At 40.1% G+C, this 21,443-nt stretch overlaps 1 protein-coding gene across 2 annotated transcripts in view; it reads left to right on the forward strand.

Moving 5' to 3' along the window:
• Positions 1 to 21,443, forward strand: part of MAP3K5 (mitogen-activated protein kinase kinase kinase 5) — a 212,032-nt gene that overhangs the window by 137,732 nt on the left and 52,857 nt on the right. Inside the window, exons 12-14 of one of the 2 annotated variants that reach the window (XM_024759046.1) lie at positions 2,955 to 3,004; positions 5,562 to 5,657; positions 9,290 to 9,371. In XM_024759046.1, the coding sequence (XP_024614814.1) occupies positions 2,955 to 3,004; positions 5,562 to 5,657; positions 9,290 to 9,371 (228 nt within the window). The remainder of the gene's footprint in view (positions 1 to 2,954; positions 3,005 to 5,561; positions 5,658 to 9,289; positions 9,372 to 21,443) is intronic. The other variant, XM_024759045.1, reaches the window with a different exon arrangement.

Below are 21,443 nucleotides of genomic sequence, written 5' to 3' on the forward strand. Positions count from 1 at the left end.
AGGGAGTCTTTGAGAGTTACTCTATGGCCAGGGGCAAATTAATTGAAATCCCAGTCCTTTAACAGCTCTCCCTGGTTGCTGCTTAAAGTGAGTTGGTGCTTGAAGAAAGTCTTCATGAATACATGAAAGAAAAACCTAGAATGAGGAAGAGAGAAGTTATATGCAAGATATTTTAAGTCGTTGTTATTTAGAATTCCCCTCCTCTGAGGTTTGAAGTTAAGCACTCCTGGCCTATCTGGTGGCTTGTCAGGCCAAGGTAGCAGGGTCCCAGTGGAGGACTTAGTGTTGACTCCCCTCCCTCACTCCAGCTCCAACCAGTGGCCACTCAGAGAAGACCCAGGAAATTTCTTAGGGGAATATATTAATCCCAGATTCTAGATTTTGATGATATGATGCTCTCATCCATCAAGGAAGTTTTTAACCACAAAATTCCCAACTAAAAGTGGCTTAAGTAATAAGGAAACATTGTCCCATATTACAAGAACTTCTGAGGTGGATCATTCTGGGGGTAATTTCAGCGGCTTAACAGTGTCAGAATTCTGGTTGGCTTCTCTATGTGCTCTTGTTTTTTCTCTTGTGGTCTTAAATAGCAACTCCAAGCATCACTTCATGTGGACAGCATCCAAAGAAGGTTAGGGCCTTTCCCCTGGACCAAAAGTTACATCACATGTCCATGCCTAAGGCAATCACCAGCAAGGGAAATGGGCTTACCATGGCCAATTTAGGGAATCAATTTCACTGTCCCTAAACCTTGCCACCCAAACCTGAACAAAATTCATTTTTTCTTAGCAAAGAAGGATGGGAATGGCTGTCGCCTGGGGAGCCAGCAGTGTCTGCCACAGGAATTCCTGTCATCTTAGCTCAGTATTAATTCCTTGTCTTCATTCTTGCCCTGGCTGGGGCATAGGATCTGAGGCTAACCGGTCTCAAGAAATTGGTGCTTGTGCTGACTGGATTAGGTTGAGTGTTGGTTTGGGGCTTGTTGGGGTTAATTATCACTCCAGTTCTGCCTCTGCTCCGCCCTTTTCCCCTGATTCCCACACGGACCCAGAAGACTTTTACCTTACCTGTTGGCTTTTATAGCTCACCAGCGCCTCTCTGTGGTGAGAGGCAAGGGAGGTGGGGAGAGAGGACTCCTCCTCCCAGATCACTCCATCTCAGGCCCTGGGCTTTGCACCACTGAAATGGAACGTTTCCTGGCAGCACTCACAACCTTCCAGGAATCTAAAATTCTGAAAATGCTCTACTTCTTTCCTACAAAACCAGCCCAGGCAATCTGGGAAATCTCTCCCCGGCTGTTCCCAGAAGAGGGCTGATGGAGGATAGATTTTACCAGGGCTGTCTTGCAGGTGTTTGTCAGTTGCTGTGTTCCTTCGCAGGTTTATACACTGCCCTGCCCGCTCCGCACTCACCCGCCACCTCCTGATCCTGGGGATGGCCTTAGAAAGCAGCTCAGTTGCAGGCTCTGAGGATAAGGTGGCATTGTGTGCAAGGAGTGTGCAGGTAACAGCTGCAGCTCTTGGGTCACATATTTTTAGAAGGTCACCTGAGGCCGACAGGATTTAGAAGCGACTTTCCAAATTGCCAGCTGAAGCTGCAGGCTGCTATTTTAATTTAAGTCCCTCTGTACTCCTGTTAAGAAAGCCGCATTCCATGAGTACCTTTCTCTGGTCTCTGCCCTCTCTGGGCCTCGTGCACAGCAGCATTTGCTCTGTGTTAATTCAGGTCACATCCCCATGACCTGACTGATGTGCATTGAAAGTAGTTTTTTAGTAAATCTACTTCGGATTTGAGAGGATCTATTTTTAAGTTGCATGGTCCTAGCAAAGAACTAGGTGCTATGGATATAAATTATGGCTTTTTGAGTTGCTTTGGCCAAAAGGAGAGTTCTGGGCCATCTCAGAGCCATGGGCTTCATTACCCATTTCACTAGCCCAGCCAAGACCTCAGCCTCTGGCAGTATTTTAAGTGGGTGGATAAGAGCTTGTTTCCCTGGTTGTTTTACATTTACAGAATTGAACTGCAATCAAAATTGACTACAATACAGTATTTGAACTGCAATCAGAATTGACTACAAAACAATACAATACAGAATTAACTACCATACATGTATCAACTCCTTTATTTCCATAAAAATATCTGTTATTAATTCTATTCAGTATATTGTCACAAATATTTTTATAGGGAATGCCATCTAGCTTGTCATTTATTTAATTTAGAAAAATTTAAGTATGAATTTAATACTAGTTTTAACTCAGATTTAGTAATAAACTCAAGAAATAAATTCCCACATTTATTTTCATCTTGGCCCTGTAAATCATCCATGTTTATCATATGATAATTAAATGTCTTATGTTTAAACTTTATTAGCATATTGACTTTTGCATAAATTAGGTAACAACACATTGTAGCAACGATGGCCACCGTATACATGTGTCTACACACATACGTACTTGCTGAACTATTTTCTAAAGAAATAGAACCACCATTTTAGTTAGAAAATGTAACTAAAGACAATTCAGAAGTAATTATCTTTAAACCTTGAAGAGATTTTATTCAAATTAATGTTTTTCTTTCTCAGAAAAGAAATATCGCTCAACTATAATTGAATGACCTCGATCACTGGGTTTTTTACTTGAAAATTTCAGGCTATACAGTTATCATGTTAATCTGCTAAAAATCAAGTTTTAGAATTTAATAAGACTAATTCTCCTAGGTTCTCTTGGAAGCTGTTTTACTGAAGTACAGAAATTATTAAGTAGAGTAAATATCACCCTTGTGGCTTGAGAGTGAACTGCAGTTTCCATCCAGATAGTTCGTCCGTGGAGAATTATGCACTAGGAAAAATGACTCTGTGTATATATTTTTTAAAGTAATAAAACAAAATTACTGTTATGTTATTTTCATTTGGATGACTCAAACTTTGTTGTTGTTGCTCTTCCCCTGTGTTCTAGAAAGGTATACATGAGTGGAATTTTAGTGCTGCTTCTGTCAGGGGAGTGAGGTAAGTTTCCTTGGTGCATTTCGTTTACTTAGAAGACGTTTTTCTAGAGTGTGAATGTCTTGGATAGGACCTGTAGTCATGATTTAAAAAGGCAAAGAACTTCAAGAATCCTTCTGTTGATGAAAATGCTCAGCCTTCTTCAGACTCTTTATCTCCATTACAAAAAATTTGCAACAAAACCTTCACTGTTTGAACTGACTCTGCACTTGCACTTGTCACCTACTTAAAATGTGGTGACAGAGAGATAAATGTGAACTGTGGACCAGAGTCAAGGTGAGGATAAAAGTGAGCTGTGTGGGGTCCTCTCTAGCTGGGTTTATGTTAGAGGATGGTTTTTCTGGTCTTTTGGTATCCCAGGAACTAATCTCTCCTTAGATGTATTGAAGACATACATACCATCTGCCAGATTGTGTCCTGTAGCTAATATTAATATGGTGAGATTATGGGAATTCATTTTTCTACGACTTTTCCTGAGGTCACCGTTAAGGAAGTGTTCTTGAGGTTACAGTGGCTCCCTTCAGTTCTGACATTGCCATCATAATGCCAATTCCTGGGGTTTAGAAATGAGATTTATTTCAGAATCAAGAGCCACTGGTTAAATGTTTACATACTTGTTCTACAGAAGTTTATGAGACACCAACTCTTGCATATTTCAAACCAAATTAGTTGTGTTTACTACTGTGTGCCCCATATAAACAGAAATGAGAAGAATCAGATTTCTGTGCGCCAGTTATACAATACTCTGTTGCTTTTGGCATAATAGTAGTTGGTTTTGTTGGAGCATATGAACTGGCAGAGTCGTCTGGGTCACTTATAATTGGAGTTTGCCTGGTAAAAACACCTGTTACCTCATGAATGATGTGAACAGAAACAGGCCAGACTGACTCAATATATATCTTTCCAATCCATGCCTTCTCAAATAAAGCATTACTCTCTTAATATTTAATTTTTAAGACCAGTCATTAGCAAGACACTCATTACTTATTGCTGCCTTTTTAAGCCATCCATCTAGGAAAGTATGGTAAACATTAATTTCACTTTATCAGCATGGAATGATTATATGCAGCTACTGTTGGTTTATATGTTGAGAAACTTGAGTTCCAGTGTGTGACTTCAAAGAGAGCTAACTTTTCTTGACTTCCTCCTCTATAAATAGAAGACAAACTATAGAAGAAAATGCAGCTGTCAGCAGTTTGTCTTGCATCAGCTTAGGACTTGTTCAGCTCGGTCAATGGGCATTTATTGAGCACCAGCTATCTGTCAAATGTTGAGTCCTGTTCTGCCAAGGATACACAAAGGACTAAGACATGAACTCTGCTCTTGAAGCACTCACAGCCCAGCAGAGCAGCACACATTTAACAACTAATGTTAGTACAGTGTGAGATTAACAGACATATGTTCAAAGACCAGAGGGGCAAGAGGAAGTCTTTCTGTTTCAGGTAGGAGTAGTGAAGGGCGAGAGGGTAAGGTCTAAGGTGGGCCTTAAATGGTAAATAGAATTTCTTCAAAAAGTCAAAAATGATGTGCATTCCAAATGGAAGGAACAGCAGATGCAGAGGCATTAAATAGGGATTGGAGAACTATAGCCCACAGGCCAAATACGGCCCGCTGCCTGTTTTTGTAAATAAAGTTTTATTGGAACTCAGCCATGTTCATTCATTTATGTATTGCCTAAGGCTGCTCCAACAGCAAAACTGAGTAGTGTGGCCTACAAAGCTTGATATATTTACTCTCTGACCTGTTACAGAAAATAGTTGCCAACCCTTGGCATAAAAGAGCATGGCCAGGGGGCTTCCCTGGTGGCGCAGTGGTTGAGAGTCCGCCTGCTGATGCAGGGGACACGGGTTCGTGCCCCGGTCCGGGAGGATCCCACATGCCGCAGAGCGGCTGGGCCCGTGAGCCATGGCCGCTGAGCCTGCGCGTCCGGAGCCTGTGCTCCGCAACGAGAGAGGCCACAACAGTGAGAGGCCCGCGTACCGCAAAAAAAAAAAAAAAAAAAAAAAAGAGCGTGGCCTGACTGGTAAACTCAAAATTGTTTCAATTTCTGTAAAGTAAAGGACTTGCTGAGTCCAAACCAAGTGCTATTTCATATTTCTTCACTCCTTTATAATCTCTACAATAATGAGGTGCTTTACCTGCCTCCACACATTGCCTTCCTAGCTTCGGAAGCATTTTATTGTTCGACACATCTTACGGAACCAGAATCACCAAGATCAGTAAGCCAGTTGATATTTACGCTTTTCTTTCAAGCACACAGTTCAGTGCTACAGCAGGCAAGACCCCTTCCCCATGCTAAGTTGTAGGACACATGGCTTGTGTGCCTACAACACCCCAGAGCAACATTATCTGCAGATACAAGCAGGAGGACAATGCTCAGAATATTAAATAATTTTAGTGTTGCGGTACAGGGAATGTCACTTTTTAAAGTGCTATTTATAACATTTTGGTATAAACAACACTGATATCATAATTGGGACTGAATATAAAAAGTATTTATTTTTCATTACAGTACATGGAAGTATTGAGATTACTGTGAATAATTCTTTGTTTGTTTCAGTATTTCTAAATTTGAAGAACGCTGCTGTTTTCTTTATGTGCTTCACAATTCTGATGATTTCCAAATCTATTTCTGTACAGAACTTCATTGTAAAAAGTACGTATTAGTCACTGTTTATGTGTGAAAAAGACTGTTCTTACCTGATCATTATTTTTAATTAATGAATGGACATGTAGCTCCTGTAAAAAATTCATGGCCATCTACTTATATAAATATTTCATTTGCACTGATATCTTATAATTATGTGGCATGTTTAACTGAGAATTTGGGGAACTTTCTTTAATAAATGAACCTTTTTCTTAGTCGTAATTTATTTTTCCTTAGACAAAACATTAACCAAATTTACCAGTTAGTTGCCAAGTATTATGACTCATTTTTAAAGTGCTCGTGTATTATGTGATTACCAAAATTTTCATTCTTGAATTCTTTCGAATAATCTCACCATCGTCTGCAGCAGTGGCTCCTAACTCTGGTTCATATTAGAATCAACTGGTGGGCTCTAGAAAGTGCCTGAGCCCGACCCTCGACGAATTATATTGGATTTTTAGGTGGAGGAACAACTTGAGCTAAGAGCCAGTGTTGTAATCTACACCCATAAAAGATAATCCAGAAATCCATGGACTGCATTGTATATTTGGGTTAACCTCCCTGGGTATATTTGTCTTGGGCTAATAACTAAGTACTTCCTGGTCCCTTAGAACACAGTGACTAATTGTGGGGACCTATAGGAGTGCGTGACAATTTAGACACCAATGTGCAGGTAAAAGCCAGCTTGGACTTAAGATTTTGCTGAGGTTGTTCTTTCAAATAATCACTGTTTGACCCCATTATAAATGATTGATATGCTAGCTACAATATACAGTCAATCATTTTTATCTTGGTACCAAAAATATGTATGTTTAATTTAAGATTCTTAGCTAAAGTTTTATCTTTATTATTGTAAAATGTGTAGTAAAATGACTTGGAAATAAGAAAGAATTCCTAGCACATGTATGGTCGACTTTTCTACTTACACTTGAATTATCAAGGCTCTTCATTTGTTTCAGTGATAATTATAGCTAAGATTTATGGAGTACTGACCTCAGACCTCATATCTATTTTAATCTTCAAATAAAATTTATTAGGTAGGTAATATTAATATTTTTGTTGAAAAGAGTTAAAAAAAAAAAAAAGTAGAGTCTTGGAGAGTTTAACTAGTCTATAATCATATATAACCAAAAAGCATAAAACCCGGGATTTGAACCGGGCACATGTTACTCCAGAATCCAAGCATCTAAAAATTACACTGTACTCCCACCCCACTAGAAGTGTTATATTCTATTTAGAAAAGCTGGTGTTGAAAATTTTTGTGTGAGTAGCTGAGGGAAATCTTTACCCCAAATCTTAAAGTCTATCTTTAAACCTAGAATTTGTTTAGGTCTTTCATGTTCTTCCTTTTGGTTGAACTTGCTTTTGTCTGTGACTCATCAGGATATGTAATCTTCATCGGAGCATACCATCATTCTGATCAGGTTTGGGATTTTCTTTTCTTGTCTTTAACCTCCAAAGAATGTATATACAGAGAAAGGAAGAGTGAGGAACTAGGCATCACACGCAGACTCCATAGAGAGGCTTCCAACTCCATAATGGACTTTGTCTATTTTGTTCATTGTCATATTCCCAAAGGCCAGAACAGTTTTTTATCCTAGTGGAAACTTGATGAGTATTTGTTGGATGGATGGATGGATAATAAGAGGTACTGTATAAGAAAAGGTTTTTTCCTTCCTGTGTAGGAAAAAAACCCAGTTCTTCCCTACTGTGTTTCTTTCCTTCGTGTCTCCTTTATTCCTCACACAAAACACTTTATTTCTGACATTTCTGGTCCCCAGATGTGTGGAGGTTTTACCCCACAACAAGCAATTCTCTGTGACACCTACAATTGAACTCAGTCTACCTGGAGATAGAGTGAGATCCCACAGGTTAAAGGCTCATTCCCATAAGACCATCTCTTCCCCTGACTTCAGATACCAGTCACAAGCCCAGATTATCACCTGTGCTTTAGATATACCAGCTATAGATCAGAGGTTCCAGCGACCCCCTTCTTGGGTTCGATTAATTTGCTAGAGAGGCTCACAGAACTCAGGGAAACACTTACTTACATTTACCAGTTTATTAAAGGACAAGAGACAGATGAACAGCCAGATGAAGCGATGTCTAAGGTGAGGTCTGGGAGGGTCCCCAGTGCAGCAGCTTCTGTCCCTGTGGAGTTGGGGTGCATCACCCTCCCTATATGGGTATGTCCACCAACCCAGAAGCTCTCTGAACCCCCTACTATTGGGATTTTATGGAGGCTTCCTCATGTAAGCGTGAACAATTATTAACTCCATTTCCAGCCCCTCTCCCCTCTCTGGAGGAAGGTGGGGGAGTGAAGCTGAAAATTCCAAGCTTCTAATCGTGGCTTGGTCTTGACCAGCCCCATCCAGGAGTCCACCCAGAGTCGCTTCATTAGAATAAAAGATGCTCCTGGTTCTGTATCACTTAGGAATTTACGAAGGTTTTAGGAGCCCTATTTTAGAGATGGGGTCTTAGACAAATATTAGAACACAAGAGATGCTCGTAGTAGTGCTTGTCACTTACAAGGGTTTTAGGAGTTCTGTGCCAGAACCTGGGGGCAGAGACCAATATTTATTTTCTATTATCTCATACGTACAGAGATAGCATAAAGGTTCTGAGTTGTGATAGGGAAACTCTTCTTGTCACACAGTAACCTGCTCTTCCCTTGGGCTGGCAGTGCACAGCATCACCTGCCTGTGAGATCATCAGCCCCTGTTCACAGTGCCTCCCTTGCTCCACCTCTGGGCTAGAAACCATTAGCATCCCTTCTGAATGGATAGACACAGCTCGCGTTGCAGAGGGAAGATCTGTTTCTTACCATAATTTGGGGGGGGGGGAGCTCTTGAAATGACCTCTAGGAAGAAAAAAAAAAAAGGAACTTTACAAGAATAGTTCCTGAAGAAAATGTTTGTCACCAACAGAAAGGTGGCTTCTGTCACAAACATACAAGCTAGCCGTTCCTGTTTCCATCAGTATTTTGCAGACTGTACATATGGGACCCCACATGTATGACACTGAGGTGCTCAGGCAGAAGATTCAGTAACTGAGATCAAATGTAGTGGCCAACACTGTGTCACAGAGTCAGCTCAGAATTTAGAGACACTATTCCAGAATCTGGGTATTTTTGTTATGTCCCATTAGAAATAGTAATATTAACAGCAGCAAAACAATAATAGCTAATATTTAATGAGTGCCCTGTGCTGAGCACTTTACAAGTATTACCTCAAGTCATCTTCACAACCTGTAAGATAGGTACTCATATTCCCCATTTATAATTAAAGAACGAGGCTCAGAGAGGTGGAGAAACTTGCCCCAAATCATGCAAATACTAGCAACCTTGGTATGATATTCAAGTCCACATTCTTAACATTTCTGTGACCTTGTCTAGCCTTACTGTTCTAATTCTATACCATATCATGTTACTATTACTTGAAGTGAGGCATTAGGTCAGAAATTTCCGGCAAATCCTACCAAAAATATGAAAACTCCTATTTTTCGCACTGATGCTGATATTTTGTTTATTGCCTGACTGCTCTAGGTCCCATTTGTTTTGCTCTGAAGTCACTTTGAAACGTGCTTGCTTATATGTAATATCTTATGTATTACGAGTGACCACATACCAATTTTCATTGCAGGTTTTTTGAAATGGTGAACACCATTACCGAAGAGAAGGGGAGAAATACAGAGGAAGGAGATTGTGAAGGTGACTCCCTGGAGGTAATGACTTTGGTTTCTGAGTTCATTTTACTAAATTTCTCTGTGGCTAATTTTTTAGAATTAACTATTTAAAGCTTTACTGAGGGAAAGGGGTGTGTGTGTGTGTGTGTGTGCGCGCGCGCGCTTCGTGAGTAGTGACGAAGGGTAGAGAGCTCAGCCAGAGTCAGTAAGCTTTCCCTTAATGTTTAAAAGCAGCTTCTAGAATTCCTTTGGTTAAAAAGGGCTAAAAAGCAAAAATTGGAGAACTCTTAGTCAGGAATACCGAGTTTTTTGTATCTTACTCTGATGTGAGTAACTATGCTTTATCTTTGAGGGTGTTGATAACCCTCGATGCAAGAGTCACAGTGCCCTTAAACATTTTTTATTCTCCTCTGAGTTATGTTGCAATTCAGACAAGCAAAATTCAGTGAAAATTCTGAGTGATAGAACCGTTTGCGGTCCTCATTCTTATGCTTATGCAGAGAACCTGAAACAATGGAAGATTAACAGAATAAAGAGAGGAGGTGAGGGCTTCCCTGGTGGCGCAGTGGTTGAGAGTCCGCCTGCCGATGCAGGGGACACGGGTTCGTGCCCCGGTCCGGGAAGATCCCACATGCCGCGGAGCGGCTGGGCCCGTGAGCCATGGCCGCTGAGCCTGCGCGTCTGGAGCCTGTGCTCTGCGGCGGGAGAGGCCACAGTGGTGAGAGGCCCACGTACCCCCCCCCCAAAAAAAAAAAGAGAGGAGGTGATAACAATCACCCAAGTGCGGTTTCTCTGACCGTAGTGCTTTTCCTTGTGCCTCCTAGATAGAGTACACTGCAGACACCAATTTTTCGACTGTGTCCATTTTCTCCATCATGTCTTTCTGCTGTGTATAGCACAGCCTTCCACCACAGTGAGGACAGTGCTGGGGACTTTCAAGAGAGCTGACTCTCGCACTTGAGCATCTTCAGTGTCTGAAGGTTGACACTTCTCCAGGCATGGTAGTGGGCCTCTGTTTTCTCCAAGCCTTTCCCAGTGTATGACTTGGGACCGAATTCTGAATCCAAGCAATACTGAAAATTACATTTCTAATGTTAAACTGAAATTGAAGAAACTAGAACACCAACCTGACTGGTATACCTAGTGTATTAGGTCACTTGGATAATGTCATCTCGTAGGCTAGAAGTTTTAGGTAAGCGTTGAAGTAGTAGGGTAACAGTCGAGAGGAATTTCAATATAATAACCAATTGTTAATTCTGCCTGTAGTTAAGTTCTATACTTCTCTAGCAGTTGTGTAGCTTTTGATATTCCTGGCTAAGCCTAAGCCTCTTTCATTTAAGTTATAAAAAGATGATAGACCTAATTTGGAAAAAAGAAATCTTCCCCACGCACTAGCTTGCTGTCTGCAGAAGTAATAGACAATACTTCTTATTTGTTATGCTTTATATTTTGTACTGTTACATTTTCTTATTTAAGTGATTGTGGGTAGGAACTAGATCTCTTGATTTCTACAACAGTGCTTTTTTGACTGTACCTCATTATCTCTGTTTTTATTTGGGTTAAATTTAGAATCACTTGATACATAGCAACTGCCAGGGTAAAAGTTAACAAAGAAAATGAGAATGAAACAGTTCCATTAGTAATAAATTAGCAAGTGGATAGATTTGAAAATCCATAAAGTTACTTTACAATATCATAAATTGCTGGGTTTACAAAAGCAATAACAGTGATAGCTATCCTTTATTTCATACCCTTCTTTGAAAAACTAAATCCATCTTACCAAAAATACACATAGCACAGACAGGCTATGGTAGCCATGTTAGACAAGCTTGGTCTTCATAATTGATTGAATCAACAGTTGAGAGACTCTGCTTTAGAAACTCATTTAACCCTATGCATTGCATAACATGGCTTTAATTGCCTTAAAATTTGTGGTGAATCTGGCCAGCTGATTTTCCTAAGACTCAGTCTCCTATAATGTAAAAGGGGTAGGTAGATCACTTTTCAGAGAGCTGTCAAGAAGATCCAGGGTCAAGATCTCCTGATCTGTGTGCAGTGGTACTAAATGGGGTGGATTTTGTAAGACACCCTTCTTGATCAGACAGTTCTGCAAACACTGAGAACACTCACCAGCCACAGATGGAGGAAAGTGCTCAGGTTTCTTCCTAGGAATATCCAGAGGGTTTTAGTAGGTCTGCTGACCTTACAAAAACCATCTCATACCATAGTGCTCTCCGATTCATCAAAGTGCTCCTAACTCATACTTCTCAAGAAAGCACAGGTATACTATTCCTTAAAAAAATATATATATATATTTATTTATTTATTTTTATTTGGTTGTGTCAGGTCTTAGTTACGGCTTGCGGGCTCCTTAGTTGTGGCATATGAACTGTCAGTTACGGCATGCATGTGGGATCTAGTTCCCTGACCAGGGATCGAACCCGGGCCCCCTGCTCTGGGAGCACAGAGACTTAACCACTGCGCCACCAGGGAAGTCCCATTATCCTTTTAATGTCAGAAAAACACTCGTCTACTTCTGTCCTTTGCATTCTATCAGAATAATTTAAAGTCTATGACATAGAATGACTTCTGCAGTATTCCCAGTGGACTGTATAGTCTATACAGTGAATTCAAGAGTACCTGTTTTAAGTATTGAAGTAATATTTTGGCTTAGTTTGCCATTTTGCCACTAGTGACATTGCTGATGTTGTAGTCTTGGGTGTTCTGTTAGCATAACATTAATGAATGGATACGGTGATGTGCTGGGCTGTGAAGATGATGAAATCCATCTTGGCTCTCCCTCTCACGCAATGTCCCTTTGTAGCCAGAACACCTATACAATATGAGTTATTAACTAACCTTAACTTATATTTTTATATAACTTATGATAACTCCATTATACCCTTGATCACATTTCTTAGCTATTTTCAACATTCTCGACTAACATTATTTTTTCAGTATTCTAAATATTTGATTAAAATGAATTCCTTAATTCCATTACCACAAACTGAACTCAAACTTCAGCCCATCAATGACATAGCAAAAATAATTCCTCCTCTTCCCATTCTTTATAGTATAAACAAGAAGGATTCCTTTGGAGATTTATATGCAGAATAATTATTTTCTGGTCTTTACCTTCATCTGAGATAGAATTAAAATTGTTTCAATACATGTGCCAATTATTCCTGAAGCCTTTGGGTACCTTGGCCCAAAACAAAATTAAAATGTTGGAAAGATCAGATGCTTTTAAAAAGTTTTTAACTTCACTTGGGGTGGCATCAGCATTTGGCAAACATTAACTATTAATGTGGTTCCATAAACCACAAATTTGAAGCTAATCCTTAGACTTCCTGGTGTTTGAAAAACTTCTTATTCTAAGCCCAAGTTAAGATTTACTTTTCTTTTTGATTTAAAAAACTAAGGTTTCTTTGAAGCATTATAGTTGTGGGAGGGATTCAGCCTCCTTCGGGTCATGGTCAGACCCCTCCTCCAACTGATCATATTGGACTCTGCTCTAGTAAGATCCTTGTGCTGGAGTCAGTGGTCTTGGGTTCTGGCTCTGACTTTGCCAGTAGCCAGTTTTATAACTTTGGACAAAATTCTTACTCCTGCTGGGTTAAGATGATATCATTCCTTACATGAGAGTTGAACAAGAAGATCTTAAATGTCCTTTCCTAGCTCACATTTTTTATAATTTTCAAGGTTAGTATAAACTGTACCAGGTCTTTTAAATATAGCTCAATACCACTTTCAGTGGACTTTTCTGTTTTTAAACAGAAAGAGAAACAACTTCTTTTGATTCAAGGCCATGTTTTTTGATTCAAGGCTGTCTTTTGAAATGGAAGGGTTATGAACCCATATCTTAAATAGTTTAGTGTATTAATAAATTTATATTGAAATCACTGAACAATGAATTACAGTTAACTGCAAGAGTTCTAACACTTATCAGCTGTGGTCCCTGTTTTTGTTCTCCCAGCCTTTCATAGCTTCACTAAGAACAAGGGCATCTACACTGTTACCCAAGCCAGACACCTCAGAGCAACTTCTGCTCCAGCCTCACCCCCAGCATTTTCTCCAGTCCCTTCACCCCATTCCATCAGTCCCCCATCTCAGGTCCTCAGCATCTCTCACGCGGCCTGATACCTCTCCTGCCATCAATACACTGTCCCTGCCATCACTGGAGAGATCTCTCAGGCAGATTTAATCCGGTGACTCCCCTAATTAAAAAGTTTTGTTTTGTTTTTTTTCTTAATTTTTTAAATTGGAGTACAGTTAATTTACAATGTTGTGTTAGTTTCTGCTGTACAGTAAAGTGAGTCATTTATACATACACATATAGCCACTCTTTTTTAGATTCTATTCCCATATGGATCATTACAGAGTACTGAATAGAGTTCCCCATGCTATTCAATAGACCCTTATTAGTTATCTGTTCTATATATACTAGTGTGTATATGTCAATCCCAATCTCCCAATTTATCCCTCCTCACGCTGCAAATGGTATTAAAAAAATTTAAAAATTAAAATGAAAAAACTTTGATGCTACTGTGTAGAAGATTTCCGCACCACAGAACATTCTTACCTCCCTGGCTGTAACTTAGCTTTCCTTCGCACTCTGCGATCCAGCAATGCCGAACTCCCTCCCATTATTCAGACAGCCAGGCTGTTCCTGCCTCTGGGCTTGACATGCAGGTGTCCAACTCCACATGCTTTTTCTGCTTTGTCCTACTTGGTGACTGCTTCCTAATTTTTTGAGATCCAGCTCAAGGGTCATTTTTACTTTTGAACCATTTTCAACACCCCTTCTCACTTTTCTCTGCTCTTACAGCATTTTTGCCCACTCCTCTGCCCTAGCTCTTCTCACTACCTTGTAATTCAGTAGCCTGCACCAGACTGTTTACATCCCAAGGCTGGACTGTGGCTCTCTTTCCCTTTTCACCACAGCCTTGCATGGTGTCGGGCATCCAAGCAGAAGTTCATTCAGAAGGCTTAGAAGGGTTTGAAGCTGGGGAGTGACAAAACCAGAGCTGTTTAAACCATATCTCAAACTGGGGGGAGGGGGATGTGGATTGCAGGGGGGCAGAGTGAATGCTGGGAAATGAGCTTGAAGATTGTTTAATCAATGTTAAGTCCATAATCAAGCTGAATACCATAATCAAGCCACTCAACCCATTCTCTTCATCTCTCTCTCTCTCTCTCTCTCTCTCTCTCTCTCTCTCACTCTCTCTCTTTTAGTTCCTTGAAAAAGCCATAAATTACTGAGGTACTTTGGTGTTCAATACAGAATATGTTGTCTTCCTCCTCATGCCTCTCCCAAACATACATATATTCTCCCTCCCTTTTCCCCTCCTCGTCCTTTTTCTTTAATGCATTTGTAATATTTACCTCACTGTTTTATCAAAATGGGCATATGATTGACACAAGCCTCAAGTAATCATAGCAGCTGGCCCTGTGAACCTGTTTATATGTAGTTTCCAGGATGCATGGAGAGGAAGTTGCCCCCTTGTGAGATGGGTTAGGGACAAGCAAGATAAAAGGAATGTTTTCCTTTCACTCAAACATCTGCCGGATGATGAAATACCTTACCGTTTCTTCTTCTGTTGATTTGTCTCATAGACAGACATTAACAGTGAATGATGGTTTAGAATTCATTTAAATCGATTCAGAGTCATCCAGTAGCACACTGGTTTGTTTTTCTTTGGCATCCTATTTCTGTTTTTGTACAGATCTCAAGTTGAACATCCACAGTTACTGCACTGCCTGAGAAAAGCTATCACTTCTGGTGTTGTATGATAAGCATATCAGTTTGTTACTCATTCATTTATTCTGTTGTGAGAAAAAAAACTTTTTCAGGTTCAGTAATTGGGAGCCTGCAAATTAACTGACGAAAGACACATTACAGAAGAAAAGACAAAGTTTATTTCTGTACGAGGGAACACGCAAAGAAGTGATTCCTGAACAACTAGAGTTCAGAGTTTATTTGTCTTAATAAGGAAAGTTCTTAATAGGACTTCAAGGGAAAGCAACATGGTGGGAAACTAATGAGAAACAAGTGGAAGGTACTGAAAGTTTTGAAAAGGTTTGGTTTAGTAATTTCTTATCCAGGTATAAGTGGTCCTAAACCTCCTGGAGAGGGGATTATGGCAGCTGTATTTTCGAGAGACTTTGCTTCAGTCAGCAAAAAAAGTTTAGTTAAGGCTTTTTCTGCAGCTGCTATTTATTCAGATGTTTTCAGCTTAAAATAATCTTGGTACCACATTAGTGGGTCCAAGTGGATTCTATCAGTTCACTCAACAAATGTTTATTGGACACCTGTGGAAGGCACTCTCTAGGTGCTGGGGATCCAGCAGAGAACAAAATACAGAAAATCCCTGTCTTCACTGAGCTTACAGTATAGTGGGAGACTGATAATAAATAAGTGAAATACATGCTATATTTGATAATGATCAGTATAAAGGAGAAAAATTAAGCAGGGAAGGATTTAGGAAGTTACAGTGAAACAGGGTGTATAATTTTAGACAAGGAAGCCAGGGAAGGCTCCTTGAGAAGGGAAGGTCTGAGTAAAGATCTGAGGGAGGAGAGAGCTATGACATTAGATATTTGTACCTGCAGCGTTTTTCCTATTCTATTAATGCTATTAGTAGCATTAATGTTTTCATGAATTATGAAATGAATTAATGTAGTTATTAATGTTTTCAGCATTTACATATTACTAAGGCGATATAGACTGAAAATTAGCAAAGCTGTCATTTGGCTTTTTGAGGTGACTACTCAGCTAAGGTGATTAAGTGCGGGGGGAAGTACATGGCTTTTTAGAAGGTGGCTGTTTTACTGTGGATCCCTGGACGGTGCAAGGACTAAGTGAGTCATCACTTCATTGTTTGGCCTTGTCAGGACTGTCTTCCTACGCTCATTCTCCTCCCAGTGCCAGTTTAGGCAGTTGTGGGCAGGCAACAAGAGAGGGCTGATTCTAGAAGCGTCCTCATCACTGCCTCAGAATGCAGTGGTCTCCCTCAGCAACAGCCTGAGTTGCTAGCCCTTTGTCGTAGAAATAGAATGCGAGCTATATAAGCAGTGTAGTTTTATTTTTATTTTTTTAAATACTGAATTCGCCTTGTCCCCACCTTCCTTTTTCTACCTACTTGTCATTTGACAGACCCTGCCTTCCCTTGGCTTTTGGCCAATGCTCTGTTCTACTTTTTCTTGCCGTCACATAGATAATTCTCTCTTCTTGTAGATCAGGGCAGTTTTCTCAAGCCTGCTTTTTCAATTTATATCTCTATATTGTGAGAATAGGAAAAAGGGGTTAAAAAAGATGGAGAAACCAAGGGGCAACTACCCATTGGAACGGTTTTCAGTTTTATTGAAAGCCCTTTTGATTTTTACCATGACCACGTCATTTAACAGGAGTCAACTTCTATACTTAATATTGTTTTTTTAAAAAGGAATAGTCTGTTGATGCTTTACATTCCTTAGGGAAACTAAAACTTGAGCAGTTTCATCAAGGCTTATGTATTCTTCTCTATGTTAAGTAAGTATCCCTGTGGCAAAGCTCCTTTCAATCAAAAATAAATGGATAGCAACATTAAATGTTTTGGCACCTGGTTTTTAAAAAGGGTCTCATCAATTTTTTTTATAGCCTGATTGATTAATTAAACCAATAATCACTGAGCCTCTACTACAAGCCAGATATGGCTAAGACTAGGGACAGAGAAATTAAAATCCTGTTCTCAAAGAGCTCAGAGTACAGACTGGAATGCAGATTTGGGTGAGAGAAGAGTGAAAAAGGTGTGAGCGAGTGAGGGCAGAAGGCCTTGGAAGCATATCAGACCAGAATCTAATCCAGCTTTTGAGGGTCAGGTGGACAGTTCAAGAAAGTTACCTTGTTTTGAAGGCAGAATTACCTAGGTAGAATACGCATATGTGTAAAGGCACAAAGATCTGTGGAACCTCCCTGGGAATTCTGAGGGGACACTGATGAGATAGAAGGTTAGACACAGAGGCAGAAATAAGGTCCTGAAGGGCATTGATGCCAGGCTAAGGAGTTTGGATTTGATCCAGAAAGTAATGAGGAACCGATAAAGCAGAGGCAGTGGTATGAACATGGAAAGCTCACTTTGGAACTTTGAACTTTGGAAAGTTCACTGTCCACTTAATGGAGAATGAATTAGGGAACAGGGCAACAAGAGAGGAGAAGACAGGGAGGCCAATTAAGAGTCTGTAGAATTAGTACAGAAGCAAGGAAGGCCTGAAATGAGGCAAGAGCAGTGAGGATTAACCTGGTGGCATTTGGCAATCAGTTTGATGTGGGGAGTAAGGGAAAGGGAAGGATGGAGTCTAAGATGGCCAAGAGATGTCTACTGTATGTTTGAATAAGTGAATGGGTGTTCATTGGATATTGACAAGGTGCTGGAACATCTTTACAGTACTGGTGTTTGGAACCAGAACTAAGAACTAAGATGCAGCTCTCATGCTGTAAAAGGATTTTCCTTCACCATTGGCAGTAGAAGGAACAGAAAACTTGGAACCTGATGAGCTGGTTTAAACCACTGCTCTGACATACTTTCAGTGGAAGATACTTTTGATCATTTGTAAATTGGAGCTAATCATAGACCTTCCCTACTATGACAAAGGCTTATTATGACCATCAAATGAGGTAGGTTATTGAAAGCTGTTTTTCTTTTAATTATAGTGCATTATAATAATGTAAGGTGGTGGTAGTACTAGGTTCAGTGTACAGGTTTCCGTCCCTTTGATAGACACACTGGCGAAGATGAGCTACTTTGGTGATGGTCCCTGTCCTGCCTCCTGCCAGCCTGGGTCCTGGCTGGTAGAGTTCCAGCATGCATGGTACAGCATGGCGGAAGTCCGGGCCGCAGGAGTTGGGTGTAGAGACTTGGACTCCTTCAAGTGGAATTTTTGGACTCTGCTTACTGCCTCTTTGCTGGAGTTTTATCTTAGTGTGGGGAAATTGCTAAATGATCCCTGTTTCCTGTTCTCTCATCCTGTAAACATATCTAGTTTTCTCCTCTGGTCTAAGACAGCCTTCAACCATATATTAGGTAGCTAGGAGTATTCTCTATTGTACATTGGGTATAGACAGTGTTGCCACCGGGCAAGTAGACACCTGTCTTCCAAAGCTTGGCCTCTTTCCTCTGCCAAAGAAGGGTCTACAACAGGGAGACCAGTGCTCACCCCGTCCTAGCATGTGGGCATAGCTTTCCTCAAAGCATACAGCCTGATTGCCTTCTGTCAAGGCCTGGAAGCCTATTGGAAACAAATAAACAAGCTGGTAACAGTATGCCCCCATATTCCTCATCCTCTGTGACAGTGGTCTCTCAAGTTGAGGGTGTATACCTCAGAGAGTTCACCGAGTAATCTGATTACCTACTTTGTAGGTAATTTGTCCTTGTTATCTCTGCTTTCTTTTATGATCTTCTCTTTGCCTTTCATATTTTGTAGTTTCCCTATATCATATCTGAGTGTGAATTTATTTTTATTTCTCCTACTTAGGGCTCAACTTCTGGAGGTTAGGTTTGAGTCTGTCTCAGATCTGTCTGGCCTTTTTGAGAGTGTCTTATCCTTTTCTCATGTTTTGGATTTCTTATTTTATATCTTTATGTTAAATGTACTTATTTTAGAGTTTCAATTTCTTTTATTTTGTGAAATTTTAGGGATTGATATTTGTCAAATCAGCCAGCACTCACTGATGGTGAATTGTTTCATTATATATTTTAAAATTTTGGATTGTGAGCTCAATTTCAGTGGTGCATTATCAGGGAGAATCCTGCATAGCCTGTATTAAGGGAGTCTTCCTTTTAAATGTTTTGCTTTGTTTCTGTTGTCACTCCAGGGATTTCCCAGGCTCAAGACCAATTACGGGTATTAATTATAAGTGTAAATGTGAACTTCAGACAGCATGAGGATCGGCCAATGGTTGGAAGTATTCAGAGGAGACTTGTTTTTGTCAACTCAGAGCTTAGTCTAAGAAAGATAAGCTTTCTTTTTGTTTCTCAGTACAGTGGGCTGACTTTTTTCTAATCTACCATCTCACCATGTTATAGTCCTCAAGGACCCTGGTTTTATGTGTTCCAGCTCTTCACCTTGCATAGGCACAAGGCTTCATTTTCTGTCCCCAATGACCATTAAGACCAAAGTCTCAGATAAGGAATTGGTGAATTGGAGCCCAAAGACCAAATCCAGCCCACCACTTCCCTTGGTAAATAAAGTCTTATTGGAACAAAACCATGCCCATTTGAATGGGCTATTTACAGTGGCAGAGTTGAGTCAATGCCACAGAGATCGTTTGGCTCACAAATCTGAAAATATTCAATATCTGGCCGTTTACAGAAAGTGTTTGCCAACTTCTGCCCTAGATTAATAAGTCTGAAAGCCCTGCCCTCATCCCCACCGCTTGGGCTGCAGGGACATCATTTCTTGTGATTATCCCTTTAGTGTTCCTTTTCCTCTTAATCTCTAGTCTTTATAAGCCTGGCTAGGCAATAAAAGTATTTTATTTTATCTAGGTATTTTAGACAGGAACATTTTCTTTTTTTTTTTAAGTGATAATGTTTTTTTAATTTTATTTATTTATTGGCTGCATTGGGTCTTCATTGCTGTGCACAGGATTTCTCTAGTTGTGGTGAGTGGGGGCTACTCTTCGTTATGGTGTGGAGCACAGGCTCTAGGTGCACGGACTTCAGTCGTTGTGGCATACGGGCTCTGTAGTTGTGGCTCGTGGGCTCTAGAGCACAGGCTCAGTAGTTGTGGCGCACAGACTTAGTTGCTCCATGGCATGTGGGATCTTCCCGGACCAGGGATCGAACCCGTGTCCCCTGCATTGGCAGGCGGATTCTTAACCACTGCGCCACCAGGGAAGCCCAACATTTTCACATACCTAGCCTACTGTACTGCCAAAACCAGAAACTTATTCTACTGTCTTTGGATAGTAATATATTCTTCTTTTTTGTATTTTCTTGACTGACCACTTAACTTGATCATTTAAAATTTTTCTTTCTTTTCTAATGCAATTCTTTTTTTTTTAACATCTTTATTGGAGTATAATTGCTTTACAATGGTGTGTTAGTTTCTGCTTTATGACAAAGTGAATCAGTTATACATATGTTCCCATATCTCCTCCCTCTTGCATCTCCCTCCCACCCTCCCTATCCCACCCCTCTACGTGGACACAAAGCACGAAGCTGATCTCCCTGTGCTATGCAGCTGCTTCCCGCTAGCTGTCTATTTTAGATTTGGTAGTGTATATATGTCCATGCCACTCTCTCACTTTGTCCCAGCTTACCCTTCCCCCTCCCCGTGTCCTCAAGTGCATTCCCTATGTCTACGTCTTTATTCCTGTCCTGCCCCTAGGTTCTTCATTACCATTTTTTTTTTAGATTCCATATATATGTGTTAGCATACGGTATTTGTTTTTCTCTTTCTGACTTACTTCACTCTGTTTGACAGTCTCTAGGTCCATCCACCTCACTACAAATAACTCAGTTTTGTTTCTTTTTATGGCTGAGTAATATTCCATTGTATATATGTGCCACATCTTCTTTATCCATTCATCTGTCGATGGACACTTAGGTTGCTTCCATGTCCTGGCTATTGTAAATAGAGCTGCAGTGAACATTGTGGTACATGACTGTTTTTGAATTATGGTTTTCTCAGCATATATGCCCAGTAGTGGGATTGCTGTGTTGTATGGTAGTTCTATTTTTAGGTTTTTATGGAAGCTCCGTACTGTTCTCCATAGCGTCTATATCTAATGCAATTCTTTAAAGCCATGAAATTTTTCATCTCCTTGTCATTCTTTTCAACTATTTTGTAATTCCCATGATCATTTACTTTTTAATCCCTTGATAATTTTAAACTGTAATAGTCAGTTTTCAAACATAGTTTTTGGCTATCTTATTTTTAATATCTTATAGTCAAAGATCATGGTTTTTATGATAGCTATTCTTTGAAATTTGTCTAAATTTTCTTTGTGGCTTAATATGTGACTAATTATTTTATGTCTTTCATATATGCACAAAAGGAATTTATATCTGGATACAGGGTTCTCTCTGTATTTGTTATACCAAACTTGTTATTTGTGCCATTAGGGTC

This window comes from Neophocaena asiaeorientalis, unplaced genomic scaffold, assembly GCF_003031525.2.
Source record: "Neophocaena asiaeorientalis asiaeorientalis breed wild unplaced genomic scaffold, Neophocaena_asiaeorientalis_V1.1 scaffold5, whole genome shotgun sequence".
NCBI lineage: Eukaryota > Metazoa > Chordata > Mammalia > Artiodactyla > Phocoenidae > Neophocaena > Neophocaena asiaeorientalis.